Raw genomic sequence first — 22,898 nt, 5'->3', positions numbered from 1 at the left:
GGCTACCTGTAGCTGCTATTTGTTAACCGTTAGCTGCTATTGGTTACCCGTTAGCTGCTATTGGTTACCCGTTAGCTGCTATTGGTTACCCGTTAGCTGCTATTGGTTACCCGTTAGCTGCTATTGGTTACCTGTTAGCTGCTATTGGTTACCTGTTAGCTGCTATTGGTTACCCGTTAGCTGCTATTGGTTACCTGTTAGCTGCTATTAGTTAACTGTTAGCTAGTAGAGATGTCTTCTACATGTCCCCTCTGTCCACAGGGTCACCTACATGTCTTCTACATGTCCCCTCTGTCCACACTCCACGGGGTCACATACATGTCTTCTACATGTCCCCTCTGTCCACAGGGTCACCTACATGTCCTCTCTGTCCTCTCTGTCCACAGGGTCACCTCCGAGAGGGAAAGTGCCACCTGTCTCTGGGAAACGCCATGGCTGCCAGCCGCTGCTTCCAGAAGGTTCTAGAGCTGGAGCCCAGCAATGGCCAGGCACAGCAGGAGGTGGGCTTTAACTGTTGTTGTTGTTGTTGTCGTTGTTGATGGCCTACTGAACCTTTCATCTTTTTTTTTTACTCATTCACTGTTTCTTTAACACTGAGTGCCAGCGACGTGTTATGTCGTCTTATCATGCCCCCCGTTGAGTGCCGACGACGCAAATTGTCGTTTTTTTTCGCGATCATATTTCATCAACCGAGTCTCCCGTTGGTACAGCAGCCCCTCTAGGAGCTCAGATGGGAAAATACCGCCCCTATCGTCTATCCCTGTGTAACTGCAGGCCATTCGATTAGACTGGTGGATCTGTGTGGGGGGAGCCAACTGGCTCCATTATGCTGGCGAGGGATCTGATGATGAGGGAAGTGATCGCGAGTTGGAAAGCAGCGTGGAATATATATTTACAGCAGCCAATAATCAATCAATAAACGCGATCGATATTTGGAATGGCGACCAGGAATTGGAATAATCTTTTTGGAGAACATCTGATCTAAGGTAAGGAGTCTATGTTACCAGTTTTAGGATAATCAGAGCTGTATTCACTGAGATAACAGCGTGTCCCGTATGTGTATATGTGTGTGTGTGTGTGTGTGTGATGTTGAGGAAATGAGAGAATCGATTTCTCAGCTCGCTTCTATAGCGTGCATAAGTACACATATACTATCGATAATCTAGCGTTTATTTGAAAACGATTCATAAATAGGCCGACAAATGACAACGTGTCTAATGTATTCGAGAATATTCCAATAAATGCCGTTTATGAGGGAATCTTTCTATTTTCCGGACATTTTCGAGAGAACGATAGCTTTTCGAAATGCTATAAAAAGGATATGAACCGATTAAAAAAAAAAAGAAAAAAAAAATCCGTTAGACAATGTTGACTGCAACGGGCAGATTAGACACATAGCCATAATTTAAAACATAGATTATGCGTTTTTTACCTCTAACATTGAAGTGGGTGGCGGCATTCAAGGGGGTAAAAAGGAAAACACGGCCGGCATTGAAAGTGTTAAAGGGGCACTTCACCAAAAAAACAATGCTGATTTATTTTAACTTTAAAATACTTTAAATCATTGAATGTAGAGCGAGCGGGAGTGAGGCTGAGTCACCACCGCCGTGATGTATTCGGTTTGAGTTTGAGCCTAGTTGACTCGAGTGATGTCACAGTCACTAGGAAGTCAACACATAGAGTTGTATGGAGTGCGATGCATGAAACGATATATATAAATGAACAGCCAATAAATGTGAAGTTATCTTTGAACCTCGCTTGTCAAGCCTCGTCAATATAACACCCAACCCCCCTTTCCTCACTAATGGAACTGGTATTGTGGAGTCACACTAGTTAGCTTAGCGGCTAATATTGGACATGGCAAGGATGCAAAGCATGTTAGACACATTGGACATTGCTCGCGCTGGTCTGTGTCTATTATGAAATGACAAGTGCTTGTCATTGAAGGTCTGCGCATTGAAGGACATCACAATAGACACCACAAAAGACAATTCCTCCCATTTGTTTTTTAATAAATAATTTTTTGTGTTCATTCTGTTTAAACCAATTGGGTTTTTCTTCACAGTTGCAGACTATCTGCATTCGCTTGACGCTCTGCGCTCCATCAAGACGGCACCATCACTTTCGTACCAACTGTGCCTTTATTGGATTATTTATGTTGACGAAACTTACGAGTTATATTCATTAAAGAAAGTTGATTTAATTTATTTTTCAAAGACTAATTTAATCAGATTAATCACTTTATTCAAATTGAGGATTTAGTTTTATGATATTTAATGATTACGTCATAAAATATGACGACAGACATTCGAAGCTTCATTCAAAAACTTCAATAGAAGCTTTGAATGTAAACAAATAAATAAAAGACATTCGGTACAGCCCTAGTAGCCTGGTTGCTTCTCATTTGTAAAATCAAGGTTTCTGTTGTGCTTTGTCTCCTGTATTCCAGCATAAGAACGCTACAGCACTGCTGGAATACGAACGAATGGCCGGCTTTGGCTTTGAGAAACGGGACTTCAGAAAGGTAGGTCTCTCCATCTTCTAGAACCATCTAGAACCCTGCCTGACACCACATCTAGAACCTGCCTGACACCATCTAGAACCTGCCTTACACCACATCTAGAACCTGCCTGACACCACATCTTGGAGACACAGTTTCAGTTGAAAGGCCAAATGTTCTATTTAACAAACATATTCCATAGATCATGGGTCGGCAATAGGCGGCCCGCAGGCCGAAATTGGCCCGCCAGCAATAATATCTGGCCCGTCAGTTTATTTTTAGAACATATTTATTTTATTTAATTATTTTGATAATTTTTATTACATATTATATACTTTATGTTTTATCCATGTTGCGAGTGAATAACAGTTATATAGACAGTGAGGTGCAATGTACCATAGCGCTTGCTCAATGTGAGGTGGACAGCGTTTGGTGCTGAAATGGCAAACACACAGTGGCTTGTTGCGAGCAGCCACAACGCCTTTAGAGACGCACTTGTCACCTTTTGTTGGTCTGTGAGGCCTCGCACCAGGATCCTGTTGCTGTGTGCATAACCAGCTTTCAGTGCTTCAATTTGGCGCTTTCGTGCCTCCATCTTTGGTGGGAAGAACATTTTGAAGTTGGCATGCTTTGTATCGTGGTGCCGTCTAATATTGTATTATTTGCAAATAGACACACCTTCATTGCAGATCAGACATGTGGGCTTTGCATTAATGAATCCAGGTAAGATGAACGTGTAGTTGTCTGTCCATTCCTCTTTAAACACTCTGTTTTCACTGTACATTTTCCTCTTTAGATTTTTGGATAGTGACATTTCGATCTTTTGTCATTAGCTAGCAGCAGGTGAAATGTGCAATTAAGCTGTATATCGATCTATTCATCATATCTATGTCTGTCACTATAGCCAATGGAATAGTAATGCTCACATGGGGCATCCCGATAGAAGATGCAGCACATACCTGCTCGCAGGTAGATTGGTCTACATGTAAAGTATGTGCATCAGGGTAGAGCCATATGGAATCCGCGATCACGGAATCGCGGACGGAATTGCGGAATTGAGCAATAAAAATGGAATCCACTATAAAAAAAAAAAAAAAAAAAAATGTTGTGGGACTTGTACAGCACTTTGTCAGTGCTGTAAAGTTTAAACCTTTTTAAATCTTAGACAAACAAAACACTTTGCTTTCATGAAATATTGTAAGCCGTCATTTGAGGCTTTATAAAAGCAGCACAATGAACACAAATCTGTCAGTGCCGAGTCCGACCTCATCTTAAATAACAAACAGCATTGCTTGTTGTAGTTAACAAAGAGAGGCAGAGTTGATTTTGCAAAAATATATATAATTTTTTTTTTTTTTTTAAATCAAAATTTATTTTCATATTTGAATCCCATGCCCATCGAACGAAGCTTCGAAGCTTCAAAGTATTTAAGACGGCCCTATTAAATGGACTGTTATATCTTATTATTACATGGCGTTTTCACATTCGCCGAAATACTTGCTTGTGATTGGTCAACAGCCCCCCGACAGCGGTCATTATTTTTCAATAATGACCGCTGTTTTTTCAATAATGACCGCAGTGCGCAGCTGTTGGCAATCAAGCCCACTGACACTGTTTCAGTGCAATTCAGTGCTGCCGGCGATGACAGGGGGCGGAGCGACGAGCGGAGCCAGAACACAGCGGAGCCAGAACAGAGGCTGCTGCCCGCGATAATAATAATCACTTTATTTGGGCTGACAGAGCCACAGAACAACTGCGATTTGTCAAATGAATTAGGTATATTGTTAGTAAGTTAGCCATGTAATAAGCGGGATAATGTATAGCTTTACTCGGTCATTGTCGCAAAATAATTGACCTTCACTGACGTTTAAAACACCTCGCCGAAGCGGCTCGGTATTTTAAACTACGTGTCGGTCAATTATTTTGCGACAATGACCTCGTAGCTATACATTATCCCTTACTTAAATTGTGGACATTTATTCATTCCCACTTATTAGACACTATTTCTGATGGTAAAATGAGCGTACAAAGCAAAATACAGAATTCTGAAATATTAAAACGGAAAAAACGGAATTTGGAAAAAAATAAAATGGAATTTGGAAAAAAAAATAACGGATTTCATATGGCTCTACATCAGGGATATATATGCACAATGTATAGTATTTTTTTTCGTAAGTCTTTAATTTCCATGTCAGTTTTTAATGTATTTGTATGAGTCTTTTACATGTTTTGTATGTTCTTACAAAAAAAGAAAAAGGCAAATCTTGGATGTTGCATATTGTGATGTGGAAAGATATGTGTTGAATATTGGAGAGATTTGTGCAAAAAATATTAAAAAAAAAAAAAAAAAAAAAAATGTAATGCTCACATGGACTGGGAGAACCAATGGAAAATTCCTATTGTTTCTCAATAGTCCAGTGCAGTGGTCCCCAACCACCGGGCCGCGTTAGCTAAACTAACGTTAGCTGAAATGAGTAAAAAACAAACATCTTTGGATAGCTTCTTTGCAAAGGGGAAATACCAACTGAGGAGCCAGAAGAGGAGCCTACGACCTCCAAGACAAAGAAAGCTTCTTTTAATAAACAATAGTTCAAGTTCAAGTTTCAAGTTTCTTTAATAGTTGTCATACAGAAGTACAGAATACTTTCATACAAAATGCTTCTTACTGTTACGCTCCAGAGACTGTGCTAGACAAGATAGTATCAAATAACATAGTATAGCATGTAATTTAGAAGTAGAAAATGAGGTCACAGTGTTCAGTATAGACATATGTACAATGTTCGATGCAGAATAGAATACCAGGAGTCATACTTAAAATACGGGTTTATCGCAACAGGTGCATGATCTCTGCATAATATGTGGCGACAAGCTAGCAAAACGAGGCAATGAAGCCTTCAAAACTGCTCAACGAACTCAATCGGTCACTTCAGAGGAAAATGACAACTGTGTTCAAGTTGTGTCTCTCTCTCTCTCGCTCTCGCTCTCTCTTGATAGACCGGTCTATCCTACATTACGCGCAACCAATGAGTCTATCTGGTGGTGTACTGTATGGACCAGTTCTGACTCTTCTCTTCTGTTCTAGGTAGTGTACTGTATGGACCAGTTCTGACTCTTCTCTTCTGTTCTAGGTGGTGTACTGTATGGACCGAGCCCTGTCCTTGTCCGCTGCCTGCCACCGCTTCAAGATCCTGAAAGCTGAGTGCCTAGCGCTGCTGGGACGCTACCCTGAGGCCCAGTCGGTGGCCAGGTACACAGCATTCTGTTTGGCTAACAGGGGGTTGTGGAGTCTGGACATTACCGGATAACACTAATGATCGATAATTGATATAGAAATATAATTGAGGATTCATAGTTTTCCTGAAAATAACTAATCACTCACTCTTGAGAATGACGCGTGTTATTGGATAGAACTGACAGCCAGCCTATAGGAGCACTTGTTCAGACTTAGAAAAGCAGGACAGGACCAATGACTAAGCTCTTTGTAGTGTTGACCTTTCTACTGTTGCTTTGGATAAAAGCGGAAGCTAAATGACTAAATGTAAATGTACCGTTTAGAACCGTAAAAGGTTTAGGACTGGCTGGGCAATTAACTCATTGACTGCCACTCTGTTTTCCCATCTCTAATCCCTGGCTTCAGTGTTTCAGACCGCTTTAACGATGTTTGTAGACCCATCGTATATTCTATATTATAGCAATGGAGACATACTATGGCTCATTTGAAATGCGTATATTTATACTCCCAACCGGGAACAAACCATTTGGTTCTACATACATCCGATCCTGCGCAGTCCCAGGCTAAAGAGTGGCCATTTCCCAAAAATCCCTGCAAATTTTCTAGGAAGAGAGATATTGTCTTTTGTGAATCATGCGCCTGGCTTGGCCCGGCGGTGAGATTTGGAGTTGGACAAGACCCCCCCCCCCCTGTATTTCTAATCCATAAGCGTACCTCGTCCATTTTGTGCGCCAGCGAATTTGCAAGAAGGAGGCTGGGAAGAGCGGTGCTATGAGGAGCCAGAGCTAGCCTCAGTCACGCCAGCTCTGCGGCCCCGCTTCTGCTTTCAATCCCTCCGCCGCCTACGAGGCCAGACCCGGTGTGCCCGGAGGTCTGACGATGTCATTCGAAAAAGATGGAAATATCCAGTAATCCGACATGTCAACCAGTGTCCAGTAGCTCTTGTCTTGTGTACAAAGGGTCAGCGCGAATATACTGGGCGAATAGACTGAACATGAGTATGCAAATAAAAGTTGATTTGCCGTTCCTGGCTGACAAAACGCTGCTGCTTGATCAAGCGCCGCCATCCTAGGTCAAAAGGTAGGCGAGACTGCCACATATCGGGATTCGGTCATCATCAGTGTTACCAAATCCATACACGTCTAGTATCATACATGTCTAGTATCATAATAAAATAAAATACAAACATAAAACGAATATACTCGTTTTTGGCAGTCAATGTGTTAATTAAGCTTCAGTTATGATGTTGTCTTCCCACCATCATGAAAATAAGATAATCCAGATACAAATATGATTGTGTTGCATGCCGTGTCGCTCTCATTTAGTCTCCTGTGTCTCTTCCTGCTACATCCTTTATCTTGTGTGTCTCTTCCTGCTACATCCTTTATCTGGTTTGTCTCTTCCTGCTACATCCTTTATTTATTTCCTGTGTCTCTTCCTGCTACATCCTTTATTTATCTCCTGTGTCTCTTCCTCCTACATCCTTTATTTATCTCCTGTGTCTCTTCCTGCTACATCCTTTATCTGGTTTGTCTCTTCCTGCTACATCCTTTATTTATCTTGTTTGTCTCTTCCTGCTACATCCTTTATTTATCTCCTGTCTCTTCCTGCTACATCCTTTATTTATCTCCTGTCTCTTCCTGCTACATCCTTTATTTATCTTGTTTGTCTCTTGCTGCTACATCCTTTATTTATCTCCTGTCTCTTCCTGCTACATCCTTTATTTATCTTGTTTGTCTCTTCCTGCTACATCCTTTATTTATCTTGTTTGTCTCGTCCTGCTACATCCTTTATTTATATTGTTTGTCTCGTCCTGCTACATCCTTTATTTATCTCGTTTGTCTCTTCCTGCTACATCCTTTATTTATCTCCTGTGTCTCTTCCTGCTACATCCTTTATTTATCTCCTGTGTCTCTTCCTGCTACATCCTTTATTTATCTTGTTTGTCTTTTCCTGCTACATCCTTTATTTATCTCCTGTGTCTCTTCCTGCTACATCCTTTATTTATCTTGTTTGTCTCTTCCTGCTACATCCTTTATTTATCTTGTTTGTCTCTTCCTGCTACATCCTTTACAAGACTCATAGAATATAGGGATTTTTTAAATCTGCACAGAATAATTTTCTTTATGAATCTCTCTGCCAGTGACATCCTGAGGATGGACTCCACCAATGCAGACGCGCTGTATGTGCGCGGCCTGTGTCTCTACTACGAGGACTGCATCGATAAGGCAGTACAGTTCTTCGTCCAGGCGCTGCGCATGGCGCCCGACCATGAGAAAGCTCGGCTGGCCTGCAGAGTAAGTCGGGCTGGTGAAGCACTTGTGTGTTTATGGATGAAGTGTTTATAAAGTTTGGTATCCATGCCAATTTAGTTTTAAATATGCACTGTTCTGTTGTACCCATAACGTAAACCGTTTTACAAAACACTTAGAAAATCTCCTTATTTGTCTACTTGTTTCTCAAACTGAAACATTTAGGAGCACAAGAAAGAAATGTATAGTTAAATAATAGTTGGAAATCCCCAATAATCCCCATACAGTATATATTTGATACCTCAGTTGCACATGCGCTTCTATTTCAGTTTTTAGGCAGCACAGGCCAGCGCGGACCTTCAATGACGCGCAATTGTCATTTCATAATAGACACAGACCAGTGCGAGCAACGGGTCCAATATGTCTAACATGCTTTGCAGCCTGTGCTTTGCCATTCCTGTATGTCCACGTCGCGGTAAAAACCTTAACACATTGACTGCCAGCTATTGGCCTCATCCTGTTCTAGCTAGGCCACGCTTTAAAAGATAGGAGTGCGTCACCTTGTTTGTAGAGCTATATCTATATTCTATATTATAGCTATGGATACAATACTATGGTCATTTGACAGTAACTATCTTCTGTCCAAGATGCAAAAAAATAAAAAATAAATTCATGAATACGTTTGTGCATTATCCCGTGGTGAATATAAGTATAGTTTCTGAATGATCCGGGTTAATTCCTGGGAGGCTGAGTTATAGGGTGCAACGTGAATTCTACTAAAAGCATTGGCGTTTCATCCCTGGATCCCTACTATTTCCAAATCAAATGTATATAATAGGTATTATGTTTTATCATGAATGCATGAAAATGGGGGGGTAGTTTCTGATGCTTTGATTGCCAGTAACTTCGTCATTCGTTGTGAACCCCACACGCTGATCAGCTGGATCGGAATGAAAACATTGCAGGATCAAGCTGGAATTGACGTCAAGATGTTCCTTACCTTAGAACGGGCTTATTCCAAAAATAATATTCCAATTGTTTGATCGCCATCTGGTCCATCTGATGTCCATCTGGTCCACGACATAATCCAGCACAACACATGCATCGGGGGCATTTGACGCGCTTCAATGCGACTGAGTGAACCTCTAGGCTTCCCTGTACTAAAAAACTGCGCCCGGAGCGGTTTAAACGTAACACACGCTCTGGAACAGTGTTTACTGCACTCTCGATACTGCTGCCAGGGAGGATCTGGCTGGTACTGCACCCTCGGGTCCCATTATGCCTTTTAACGGCAACATACAGGTCTGTGACATTGAATAGAATATTAAAATCAAGATGAGGTCAGAGGAGTTTGATAGTATTTACTAAGGATGGCCAGATAATGTTGATATTTAAACTTAAATAATAATTATACATAGGTGGCCGGGTAGCACAGCGGACTAAGCATCTGCCTACTACCGCAGAGACACTGGTATGGAATCCAGCTGTCAGCGGTGCCTCCGGCTTGGCCGGTCGTCATACTGGCACAATTGGCAGTGTCAGCGGGAGGGAAGCCGGTGGGTGGTAATCTGGTCGTTGTAAACAGCGACTCCTACAGGTCGGTCAGGGCGCCTGCACAGCGAGGGAGGGAAATGGTGAAGATAGTGTGACCTCCCACGCGTTACACTTCACCAATGAGAGTCCTCGCTGCCAGGTGAAAAGAGGCTGCTGGCTGTCTCCTATGTATCGGAGGAAGCATGTGATAGACTTCAGGGCTCCCTAGACTGACCAGTGGGGGGCACATGCGCGCAACAACCAGGAAGGGGAGGCGGGAATTGGCATAACGACTAAATTGGGATGGGAGGAAAATACAGAAAAATTGGAGGAGAAAAAATGGATAAAAATAAATAAATAATTAGGCGGCTACGTGGCGTAGTGGGCAAGGCGCTCGCCACGAAATGCTGGAGACGCTGGGCTCGTCAGTTCGAGCCCAGCGCTCCACATTTGCTTTCAGTTTAGCTGGTCGTCCATACTAATACACATTGGCCGTATTAGGGGGTGGGAAACTGATGGGTGGGGATCGGTCGTTGTGGACAGCGACTCCTACAGGTCGGTTGGTGCGCCTGCGCAGTAGAATCAGGAAGTGTCGGGGGCAGCGTGAGCCTCCCACGCGTTACTCCTCGCCACTGAGAGATCGAGCTGCGCAGGTGAAAAGATGCGACTGCTGTTACCTCAAGTACCGGAGGGGACTTGTACTATGTATGACTTAGTCCACATTGCAGCCGGCTTGTGGGAGGCAAGAAACAGCATCAGTGACAGGGGAGGGTTGAATTGGATGATACGAAATTGGGATGGGAGAAAATATAGAAAATGGGAGAAAAAGTGGATAAGAAAAAAAAATAAAAAAAAATATACATAATAAATATATCGTAATTCCTCTAATAGTAACCGGGTCTCAAATACAAGCCGGGTCTCTATTAATGGCCGGGTGCGCTCTTGAGCTAAGCAATTATAAGCCGGCCTCCTAATACAAGCCGGGTTACTAATATACTGAGCTGCATACTGAGCTAGTTACTTGATTTCACTTTGAAAACATTGAAATGACCAGTGACCACCTGTAATTGCACTGTTTACTATTTCATACAGTACTTGGTTTCAATAAATGAACCCAGTACATTTTACTGGGTTCAAACTGACACAAAATGTTGATTTATTCATTATGATCCGTTTGAAAATTTGAAATATAGGCCTCCCTCTTATACAGGCCTCCTCCTAATACAAGCCTGGTACCCGCTACAGTTGAAACAAATACAAGCCGGGGTTACTATTAGAGGAATTACGGTATACAAATGTTGTTACAATGAAAGTACTGAAAAAGGTACCGTCGGGTAGCGGTATCGGTTCAAATGTGAACGGTACCCAACCCTAGTTCTACTGTACTTCTCTCACCCTGGACCTTCTACCTTCTCTTCACCAGAATGCCAAAGCCTTGAAAGCCAAGAAAGAAGAGGGCAACCAGGCGTTTAAGGACTGCAGCTACGAGACGGCCAGCCAGCTGTACACAGAGGCCCTGACGATAGACCCCAACAACATAAAGACAAACGCTAAGCTGTACTGCAACAGAGCCACGGCGGGAGCCAAGGTCAGCATCAGCAGATTAATTGAACTAACGGTTCTATCTTGAGAGCAGACATAACTCCAGATTGGATTAAAATGTATTGTCATCATACAGCACAAGTACAGTACAATGAAAATAAGTTTGCATTAACAGTAAAGTGCATTAACAATATACAGTGTGATTAAATGTAAACAAGTTATTAAGTGGAATATATATAATGAAGCTCCGGAGTAATATGCTAATCTGATGTATGTACAGTATTATTAAGTACAGTATTGTTATGTACACTAATAAGAATAGGTATGGGATATATACAGATATATTATATACCGTATGTATATAAGCAATAATATATCTGCATATATGCCTGTAGTGCTATCATACAGTGTTATATGGTAGACTATAGGTTTAGGTAGGTAGTTATGATTACAGTGTTATATGGTAGACTATAGGGTGGGGTAGTTGGTTATGATTACAGTGTTATATGGTAGACTATAGGGTGGGGTAGTTGGTTATGATTACAGTGTAGGGCAATTGTTGACTGGGAAGGCAGTAGGTAGGTATATATTGAGTATAGGCAACAGAGTTCAAAGTTCATACAGTATGTTAACAGAGCCTAGTCAACAGAGTTCAGAACAGAGCCTATAGGGGGCGGCTGAGTGGCGCAGTGGGCAAGGCGCTCGCCACTAACGGAGGAGATGCTGGTATCGAGCCCAGCTCTCGGCATTGCTACCGACTTGGCCGGCCGTCATACTAACACAATTGGCAGTGTTAGAGGGTGGGAAAGCCGGTGGGTGGGGATTTGACGTTGTGGACAGCGACTCCTACAGGTCGGTTGGGTGACGCCGGTATGGCGGAAACAGGAAGTGTCGGGGGCAGCGTGAGCCTCCCACGCGCTACTCCTCGCCACAGAGTTCGAGCTGTTGCGGTGAAAAGATGCGACAGGCTGCCTCCTCGTGTACCGCAGGGGACACGTGATGCAAGGCTTCTATCCTCACTACAGCCGACCAGTGGGAGGCATAGTCTAGCAACGTTCAAGACGGGGGAGGGTAGAATTGGAAATACGAAATTGGGATGGGAGAAAAATAGAAAATGGGGAGAAAGAGTGGATAAAGAAAAAAAGAACAGCCTATAGTATAGTCTGGTTATGTTCTACAGTATAGATAGTTGTTCTACGGTGTGACTCAGGGTGTTTTCTCAATAGGAACGGGTGCTCCGTTCCATCCTCGCTCTGTCCTCGAGAGCGAACCCCCTCCCTCTTCCCCCTCTGGTCTGCGTACACACTACAATCTCGTTTTTCGTTCCCAAGCACAATTGAGGAGAGCAACACTCTATAGTCTATATTTCTGAACGAACCAAAACAGTTACACAGGACATTTTCGCTGTACCACGGGGAGTAATGTACCTAGCTAAACCTACACGATGGGTTAGATACAGGTGGGATTTTGGATACTTTACCTACACTAAAAACATTATGGCCATGCCACGCGCTAACCACATAGATTACAGACGGATAGACAAAACATATAACGAACAACGTAAAAGATAATATGCATATATACTTGATCGGCTATAGTCCCACTGAACACAACTAGTCACCTTGATAAGCCGCGCGCTAAAAACATATGTTTTGGCCATGTACGCTGCACGCTAAAACACGGTGGGTCACAGACGGATCAGACACTGAAAAGTCATGAGAATATGGATGCTAAAACTTTACTTACCGATTGGCAGGCTAGTTGATGGACTAACTTCAGGCTGCTTTACTGGAGGTAGTAATAGTGCGATGGGTTGTGATTGAACAACAACGTCGGGCTCCCTTGTTTTTTGGGTTATGGATGGGCTAACCGGCCACGTTACTGTGGGTAGTGATTAAACAACGGAGGGATCACTGGTTGGTTTTTGGCCGATTATGCTGTCCACTGCTTGATCAAACCACGGAAATTTGTCCTCGTCATCAGATGAGCTGCCTGATTTGTGCACTGCATCCCGTACTTTAAGATATTGAAGCCTCATCTTCTTCACTTTAGCTCGACATTGTTGACTGATCTGTTGTACCCATGCGCACGCAAATACTCGCCAAATTGCGTTTTTGTGGGTATTGTCCAGTTGTTGCTGTATCTTTTGATCTGCCCAAAATTCAAGCAAGCATGAAAGCATTACAGGTTTGTTTGCACGCCACGTTCCGTTCCGTCGTCGGGGGCGCTGGTTCGCACCCAAAACCACCTTTTCAAGCGGTCCCGGCTTGGAGCGAATCACCGTCCCCGGTGACAGGGGAGCGTTCTCATCACACTTATTTTGGTGCGATCGTGCTCTGATTCGACCCCGGATGGCTAGTGTGAAACCACCCTCTCAGACTCTGTTTGTTTTCTTTGCCTCATCAACAGCTGAAGAAACTTGACCAAGCCATTGAAGACTGCAGCAGTGCGATCAAGCTGGACGACACATACATCAAGGCCTACTTGAGGCGATCTCAGTGGTATGCTGTCCCTCTTGTTTTCATACATTCTTCTGATTGGATACATTCTTAAAGGGAACCTATTATGAAAATAGCCTTGTATTGTTTTGTATTGTTTTTACAGAATGAGGGGTTGATGATGTTAAATGTGTGAATGGTGGATTTCATAAAGCGCTTTTATCCACGTGTCTTGCTAGAATGAGAACAGGACTGAAACGAGAGGTATAGAGGCTGCTAGAATGAGAACAGGACTGAAACAGAGAGGTATAGAGGCTGCTAGAATGAGAACAGGACTGAAACAGAGAGGTATAGAGGCTGCTAGAATGAGAACAGGACTGAAGCAACCCAAAAGACTCCAACCCATCTCTCTAACCACTCTCAGAGAGCTGGTGGCAGGCATGCGGACTGTCACATCCCCCCTTGATGCCCTCCCTACCCATCTTCTAAAAGACTCCATGGACATAGTAGGCCCCAGTATTTTGTCTATCATAAACAGCTCTCTGGAATCTGGCTCTGTTCCCTCCTCCCTTAAGCACGCCATGGTTGAGCCCCTCCTAAAAAAACCTAACCTAGACCCTGCTCTTTTCAATAATTACAGGCCCATATCCAAATTACCCTTACTATCTAAGATTTTAGAAAAGGCTGTCCTGGCACAGCTCCTCCCCTTCCTACATCACAACAACCTCCTAGACAAATTCCAGTCAGGTTTCAGGGCAGGGCACAGCACTGAGACAGCGCTAGTCAAAATCTACAATGACCTGCTTCTCACCATCGACTCAGGTAGCTGTGCCATGCTCCTCCTGGACCTCTCTGCCGCGTTCGACACGGTCGACCACTCCACCCTGGTCGATCGTCTCGAACACAGGCTAGGTATTGGGGGGTCTGCCCTAAACTGGTTCGCATCCTACTTGAGCGGCCGCTCCTTTTCGGTCAGTTTGGGTGGACACTCCTCCCCCACAGCTAGTCTACCGTATGGGGTCCCCCAAGGTTCCATCCTGGCCCCCATACTCTTCTCCATCTACATGCTCTCCCTGGCCGAAATCATCCAGAAACACAACATTTCATATCACTTTTATGCCGATGACTCCCAAATCTACCTTCCCCTCAACCCCTCTGACACAGCTAACCTAGACTCTCTTAAAAACTGTCTCAGGGACATAAAAAGCTGGATGGCCCTTAACTTCTTACAGCTAAATGAAAATAAAACTGAGATCATTTTGTTTGGCCCCCCCTCTAACACCAAAACACTCTCCAACAGCCTAGGACAACTCTCCACCCACCTCAAACCCCACGTCAAGAGCCTGGGTGTAATCTTTGACCCAGAGCTCAAATTCGACCGGCAGGTAAATGCCGTAGTCAAATCATGCTTCTTTCAACTCCGCAACATCAGTAAAATAAAACCAATCCTCTCACCCGTTGACCTGGAAACGGTAGTCAATGCATTCATAACCTCACGCCTTGACTACTGCAATGCCCTCTACACCGGCATCAGTCAGACAGCCATGTCCCGCCTCAAAATGGTCCAGCAATCTGCAGCTAGGTTCCTTACCGGTACCAGAAAGAGAGAGCACATCACACCAGTCCTAGCCTCCCTACACTGGCTCCCAGTCCCATTTAGAATAGACTTTAAAATCCTCCTCCTCACCTTTAAAGCACTATCGGGTGCAGCACCCTTATACATCACCGAACTCATCACCCCCTATGCAGCACCCAGGTCACTAAGATCCTCCAACCAGGCTCGGCTGGTCCCCCCCCGCACCAGACTCAAAAAGAGAGGCGATCGCTCCTTCAAGGCCGTGGCCCCCAAGCTATGGAACCAGCTTCCCCTGGAGATCCGATCTGCCCCCTCGCTGGAGACATTTAAGGCCCGTCTAAAAACCCACTTCTATTCCCTGGCCTTCAATAAACCCTGATTCTCCCACACCCTAACTCACACACTCCCATGTAATTTTATCCTGCCCCCTCCCTCTTGTATCTCTTATTATGCTCCTCTGTCCCCTGTGTCCTACTGTACTTTGTGTTCCCCTATTCGTGTGTTGTCCTACTGTCCTACTCTCTGAATGTACTGTCTTGTCCTGCTGTGCCTTTTTGTGTTTTTGTATTTGTGTATTTTATATTAGGACATTGATTTTAAGATTTGATTGTACAGCACTTTGGTTGGCTCTTGAGCTTTTAAACGTGCTTTATAAATAAATTACTTTACTTACTTGACTTGACTTGAAGCGGAGAGGTATAGAGGCTGTTAGAATGAGAACAGGACTGAAACAGAGAGGTATAGAGGCTGCTAGAATGAGAACAGGACTGAAACAGAGAGGTATATAGGCTGCTAGAATGAGAACAGGACTGAAGCAGAGGTATAGAGGCTGCTAGAATGAGAACAGGACTGAAGCAGAGAGGTATAGAGGCTGCTAGAATGAGAACAGGACTGAAGCAGAGGTATAGAGGCTGCTAGAATGAGAACAGGACTGAAGCAGAGGGGTATAGAGGCTGCTAGAATGAGAACAGGACTGAAGCAAAGAGGTATAGAGGCTGCTAGAATGAGAACAGGACTGAAACAGAGGTATAGAGGCTGCTAGAATGAGAACAGGACTGAAGCAGAGAGGTATATAGGCTGCTAGAATGAGAACAGGACTGAAGCAGAGAGGTATATATGCTGCTAGAATGAGAACAGGACTGAAGCAGAGAGGTATAGATGCTGCTAGAATGAGAACAGGACTGAAACAGAGGTATATAGAGGCTGCTAGAATGAGAACAGGACTGAAGCAGAGAGGTATAGAGGCTGCTAGAATGAGAACAGGACTGAAGCAGAGGTATAGAGGCTGCTAGAATGAGAACAGGACTGAAGCAGAGGTATAGAGGCTGCTAGAATGAGAACAGGACTGAAGCAGAGAGGTATAGAGGCTGCTAGAATGAGAACAGGACTGAAGCAGAGAGGTATAGAGGCTGCTAGAATGAGAACAGGACTGAAACAGAGAGGTATATAGAGGCTGCTAGAATGAGAACTGGACTGAAACAGAGAGGTATAGAGGCTGATAAAATGTTTGTTTTTAGCAAAGAAATTCAAATTCAATGTTTAGAGACCTCAAAGACCTTTATTAACTTGTTGAAAAGGACTGAATATGTCTCATGTACATTCGTTAGTTACTTTCTTCCACTGGTGTAATCCAGCTATTTTAACAGTTGGTAAAGAACAGTCAAGATGTTCAAAAATAGGATATGAACAGACGTCTATATTATTCAGTTCTATTCTGCTGTAATAATCACTGTGGCGTGAGTCAAAATAGTGAGGAGTTGCTCCAGAGTGAAGTGAATCCACAGAGAACAAAACATCAATGTCTCCTCTGGTCAGACTAGTGTCCAGCTGCTGTTCAACATGTAGAGTCTCCTCTGGTCAGACTAGTGTCTGTTCAACATGTCTTCCTGTGTGTTGGCTGCAGCTACATGGACACAGAGCAGTATGAAGAGGCCGTGCGGGACTACGAGAAGGTCTACCAGACGGAGAAGACAAAAGGTAACTGCTTTATTGTAATGGTACAGTGGTACAGTGGTTAATTTGATTTGTTTGTTTGTTTGGTGGTTGTTTTTTTGGTATCTGGATTATCATCCTTGGTTTATTTTTTTATATTTATATATTTTATATTTTATTTTATTATTTTGTCCCCTTCCAGAACCCCCTTTGTCCAGTCATTGTAAATAAGAATTTGTTCTTAATTTACCTGCCTTTTATCTCTGTGGAGAGAATATAATGTAGAATGAGAAGAACAGCAGGGACCAAACCAGCTGACTAGAGATGATATACCGGTAATGTAGAATGAGACCAGTGGTGATCAAACCAGCTGACTAGACTAGAGAGAATATAATGTAGAATGAGAACAGCAGGGATCAAACCAACTGACTGGAGAGAATATAATGTAGAATGAGAACAGTGGTGATCAAACCAGCTGACTGCCTTCACATAACATTCTCACTGTAGGTCTGACTTATTATGCAAAAGAATGATATGTAAATGAACATGTCACTGCTTCCACACAGCAGTAGATTATATCAAGGTACCCAAACATGCTGCGTATATTTGCACACAGACTTTGAAGACACAAACGACATCCCTGAAATGATTGTAGACTGTATTGATCGTAGACTGTATTACTGTATTGATCGTAGACTATTGATGATATTAATATTAAGTCAGATTTCTATTAAGCTATTGGTGCGTCAACTGGTCCCAATCACCAACATGACCACAGCTGGAGAAATGTGACTAAGGTATTGTCTCTATGATGAGACTATGATCTGAATGAAATACATGTTACTGCCATTAAGATCATGACAGTATGATGTTTACATGTTGTCTTACTGTCTCTAGAACACAAGCATTACATGAACATAATGACCGTAAGATGTTTACATGTTGTCTTACTGCTGTGTCTCTAGAACACAAGCATCTACTGAAGACGGCTCAGCTGGAGCTGAAGAAGAGCAAGAGGAAAGATTACTACAAGGTTCTCGGAGTCGGTAAGACCGCGACTGAGGACGAGATCAAGAAGGCCTACCGCAAGAGAGCCCTGATGCACCATCCAGGTACACACACACTCATATACACACACAGGTTCTAGACCAGGGGTGGGCAACTTTGTATATGGTGAGAGCCACTAAATTTCCACACTCAATCTGGGGGGCCGCATTGTTTATTGGCAGTCCCGCCACTAGTACCCCATCACTCAAATAGCCCATAATAGTCACAGATGTGATAAATAAGGCATATAAACAATTATAATTCGTTGTAACTTTGTTTTTATTCCATTTCGAACACATTTAGTAATGCTTAATTTCAACTTTATGAATTTATAAATACAGCTGAATTTGAAAGTATTGCTGTGTAACCCAAATATATACAAAAATGACAAATTATAATTAAGGCTTCTATTAAAATAAATGTATGAACTTAAAGCCCTCTGCTCAACAAACGCAAAGCAGCATTCCTGCTGCATTTCACTACAACAGTAAATCAAAAGTGCAATAATAAATGATTTTGTTAAATGTATAAACTTTTATCCTGCTACTAAACAAAACATTCCTGAGTGCTTCATATCCATAACATGCATTTCAGTGTTATCTGAACACTACAAAAGTAAACAAGTAGCCAAGTGCAATACTCATCAGAATAATGAATTGCTTTTTGTGCAATTCTACATGCCTCCCATTGACCCTTTATCAAACTGGCATGACATTCACCTTCCCCCCACAGTGGGTCAATAATGGTTCTGTCTTTAATGAGACACTTGTGGTCTCTCTTGTTGGCGCACAATAGAAGGAATGTCAACTTCAATGTTTGTGCATGCGATCTGCATCAGATGAAATAACTAGGGATGCACCGAAAATTCGGCTACCGAAAATTATCGGCCGAAAATGGTTAAAGCGGCTCTTTCGGCTTTTGGCCGAAAGGGTTTTAGCACCGAAAATATATGACCGAAAGTCAAATAACGTGTTGTTGTGATGACGTCAGACATCAGACTACAGACATACCGGTAGCATGCGCAACATGTAACGTGAGCAGCCTGGCAGCTCTTCCTGCATTCTACAGCCTGTGATAACTAACTCCTCTTGGGAGTAGGGATGCCCCCCGAAACCCGGTTCTAAACTAAATTAGAAAAAACCAGAGTATTGATCAGCTCCGACGTTAACGGTACTGCTATCAGTAGTCTAGGAGCGGATTAGCTACGGAGCTAACAGTGTACCATCCATCTGCGACGCAACGGTGGCAGCAACAGTGGACACTGAGTAATGTTAACGTTATGACGAGTTCATACTACACTACACGTATGAACTCGACATAACGTTACCGTTACTCCGTTTAAATGAAGTGTTTAATTAGCAGCAATCTGTTGTTGAAAATATATCATTAAACCGGAAATGGAAATGCGAGGACAGGAAGTCGTCATCAATCGTTGTAGTCTTTTAGTCTTAACAATCTGGAATTAATGTATGCATTCAAAAGTGCTGAATAAATGTTTATTGTGATTATTAATATTATTTAAGTTAAGTTTAGCCATAATCATGTCTTTTGCCATAATCAGGTAGCTAAAAAAAAATATATATATATATATATTTATATTAATCATTTTCGGCCTTTCTGCATTTGGTTTTCGGCCAACTGTTTCCTATTTTCGGTATCGTTTTTCGGCCAATAATTTCCCATTCGGTGCATCCCTAGAAATAACGTTTAATTTTTGTGTGCATGCGCGTGCACATCTGTGCGCATACTCTTGACTTGACTTACTTCTGCTCAGAAAAGTGCTGGGACGACGTGGTACCGCGTGGCATGACCACTGCACCCCTGATTATTAGTGACCCACAATAGATGGAAATTATGTTAGCGAACTTACCTGATGTATAATGCAGTGCAGCATTGGACACTCAACGCCACTCTGCCTTAGAAGCCAGGCGAATCCTGTGTGTTTTCCTTTCATTGCGGGTGCTCCATCGGTAACAACAGCGGACAGTTTATCAAACCCCCCATATTGCTGCACGGCACTTTCAACAGCGTTGAATATGTCCACACTAGGGCTGACCCCTATTAGTCGAATAGTCGACTAATCGATCGAAAGGAGCCGTAGTCGACTGCAAAAATATATATATATATATTTTTTTAGTTTTTTTATAAATATTGGCCTGGGGCCGCATGGAGCGTCGGTGAGGGCCGCCAGTTGCCCCTCCCTGTTCTAGACCATACTGTAGTGTTTGTAAGTCATGTTACAGAACCAGGTAACAGGACCATACTGTATGTGAGTCATGTTACACAACCAGGTAACAGGTTCTAGTAGGGGTGGACGGTATGGTCTAAAATTTATATCACGGTATAATTTGAAGCATAGACGGTAACGGTATATATCACGGTATCATCGTTTTTGATTAAATTTTTTTTTTTTTTTTTATATAATTTTTTTTTTTTTTTATATAAAATATATATATTATATAATTAGACTTGTACTTGTATTATCTGCGAGACATCGCCACCACGCAACAAGCTCCACTGTCTGTGTGTACATTAGTAGCCTCTAGCTACGGCCAGGATTCTCCGGAGCTGCAGCTGGACCTATACTCGAGTAGCCTCGAGCTACGGCCAGGATTCACCGGCGCTGCAGCTGGGCCCTAGTATTGGTATAACGTTAAATCACATTCACAAGCCCTCAGCTCGAATACGCATCGAATCAGTGTTATAAGACATTGATATCAGGAGCTATCTGTAGCTACTGCTAGCCGGATATATAACGTTAATACAACGCCTCAGTGAATTATTTAGTTCAATGGGACATTTCGTTTTGAACGGTGAACTAACTTGTGTTAACGTGAGCTAACGGCTAACGGAGCTATCATGCACGTCTACTCTCTACTAGACTTGATGGAGCGTTTGTTGATGTCAGGAGCTATCGGTAGCTGGCCGACTAGATACCGTTCGGTTAGACAATGCCTCATCATGTATTAAACTAAAAGTGAATAGTTGACTGGGTCATTTTGTAACGGTAGCTAAGCTAACGTTAGCTCAGGGAGACGTCCCGTCCCACTAGACTACTAGACTAGTAGACCCGTGTTTACATGCGTGCGGGAGGGGCTGGCACGCCCACTGCGCGAAGCCTCCTAAATAACTTTTTCCAGTTCGCACATATCTATTATCTATGACTAATTCTATCTATTTTTAGGGGCAAATGCGAGTGAAATAGTCGCGCTGTGGTTACATGACGTCATTGCTATTTTAGAGCTGCACTACCGGTTACACGGTATAGGCAAAATCCATACCGTAGAGCAAATTCATACCGTTTATACCGTATACCGTTTATACCGTCCACCCCTAGGTTCTAGAATCTAGACCATACTGTATGTAAGTCATAGGGCTGTACCGAATGCTTCGAATGCATACTTTTTCTGCGGATGGTTTTGTGAATAAATCTCCATTATGCTTCAATTACTGTGTTTATTCTATAGCAATAAGGTTGGGTGAATTCGGCCATTGTATAAAAGACATTACATCACTTGAAGTTGTGTGTTATAGGAATTAGATCACGCCTATGGGGGTCTAACGACCCTTGGCTGCGCCTCAGGCCTAACAACCACCCATAGGTGTGATCTAATTCCTATAACACACTCCGTTGCGTGATGTAATGCTTAAGTACATTGCGCCACAGACCACTATCCTCTGATGAGATTAAAATGGAGCAACTCCATTGCATTGTTTCCAAAACACCCTTGTTGCAACAGTGTCATTGGCAAGAAATAAAGTCAGACAGGCTAAACAGACGATGAAACACTGCAGCCTAAACATGTTCTTATGCATTTCTCTATGACCACGTGTGTTACATTATATAGATATAAAATGCTATATTCAAATATTTATATTAATTTGATATTAAGTCTAGACTGTATCTCCTGAGAGACACCAGACTGTATCTAAGATGATGGTCCTGAGAGGCACCAGACTGTATCTAAGATAATAATAATAACTTTATTTGTATAGCACCTTTCATACAGGGGATTGCAGTTCAAAGTGCTTTACATCAGTAAGAAATAAGACATCAAATCAGTGTAAAACAAGCAGCAAGAGCAAAGCATAAAGTGGGATAAAATAATGCAGATATATTAATCAAATCATATCAGAACCTAAAATTTGTTTCTTTACAGTGCAATAAAATTTTTCTGGATTACTGTTACTGTACAGTTCAAAGTCGTCTTTACCTTCCGTTTGGTATCCACAGTTTAAAACCTGACGGTGTTCCCTCTTGTTTGATACCCACTTTGACCCTTCGAACCTCCCACTCAGGGCAAACCTCCCTCTCAGGGTGCAGTTCCCTCTCTCAGGGTGTGGTTCTAGGCCTGGGTCCTACAGTTTTAAAGCCTGACAGTCTTTCTTGCTTGATACCCACACAGTTTAATACCCGACAGTTTCGAACCTGTAATAAAAGCAATAGACAGAGTAAAATAGTGCAGTGCAATAAGAATAATAATACACCAAGACTTGGTTTGTAAAGCCTTTCACATTTCCTGCTCACGGTCCCAAAACGTCCTGCCTATCTGTGGGAAAACAGTAATTGACTAATACGGATGTCCAGCCTTGGATATATAAAATAAAAACATGGGGAATAAAACATAGATAAATAGTGCAATGTCAATCACAGAGAAATAGTGCAGTATAATAGTGTAAAGTCAGTCAAATGCTTTGGTAAAGAGATTTTTGCCTTTTAAAAATGTCTAATGTATTGGCTTCCCTAATATTGTTGGGTAATGTGTTCCACAGTTTTGGGGCGTAGTTTACAAAGGCTGCATCACCGATCTTCTTATGACTCTTTCTGGTGACCTCTTATAGACCT

General features: G+C 42.7%; 1 protein-coding gene across 1 annotated transcript in view; it reads left to right on the top strand.

The window, feature by feature from the left end:
- LOC311238142 (dnaJ homolog subfamily C member 7-like) overlaps positions 1 to 22,898 on the top strand; it is a 51,728-nt gene that overhangs the window by 24,792 nt on the left and 4,038 nt on the right. The window contains exons 4-11 of the mRNA XM_084326149.1: positions 387 to 500; positions 2,450 to 2,524; positions 5,629 to 5,747; positions 7,876 to 8,029; positions 10,941 to 11,105; positions 13,469 to 13,560; positions 16,977 to 17,050; positions 17,971 to 18,117. Coding sequence (XP_084182275.1) covers positions 387 to 500; positions 2,450 to 2,524; positions 5,629 to 5,747; positions 7,876 to 8,029; positions 10,941 to 11,105; positions 13,469 to 13,560; positions 16,977 to 17,050; positions 17,971 to 18,117 — 940 coding nt within the window. The remainder of the gene's footprint in view (positions 1 to 386; positions 501 to 2,449; positions 2,525 to 5,628; positions 5,748 to 7,875; positions 8,030 to 10,940; positions 11,106 to 13,468; positions 13,561 to 16,976; positions 17,051 to 17,970; positions 18,118 to 22,898) is intronic.

The sequence above is a fragment of the Notolepis coatsorum genome, assembly GCF_963971535.1.
Source record: "Notolepis coatsorum genome assembly, chromosome: 12".
Taxonomy (NCBI): domain Eukaryota; kingdom Metazoa; phylum Chordata; class Actinopteri; order Aulopiformes; family Paralepididae; genus Notolepis; species Notolepis coatsorum.
This window is presented reverse-complemented; position numbering and strand designations above follow the sequence as displayed.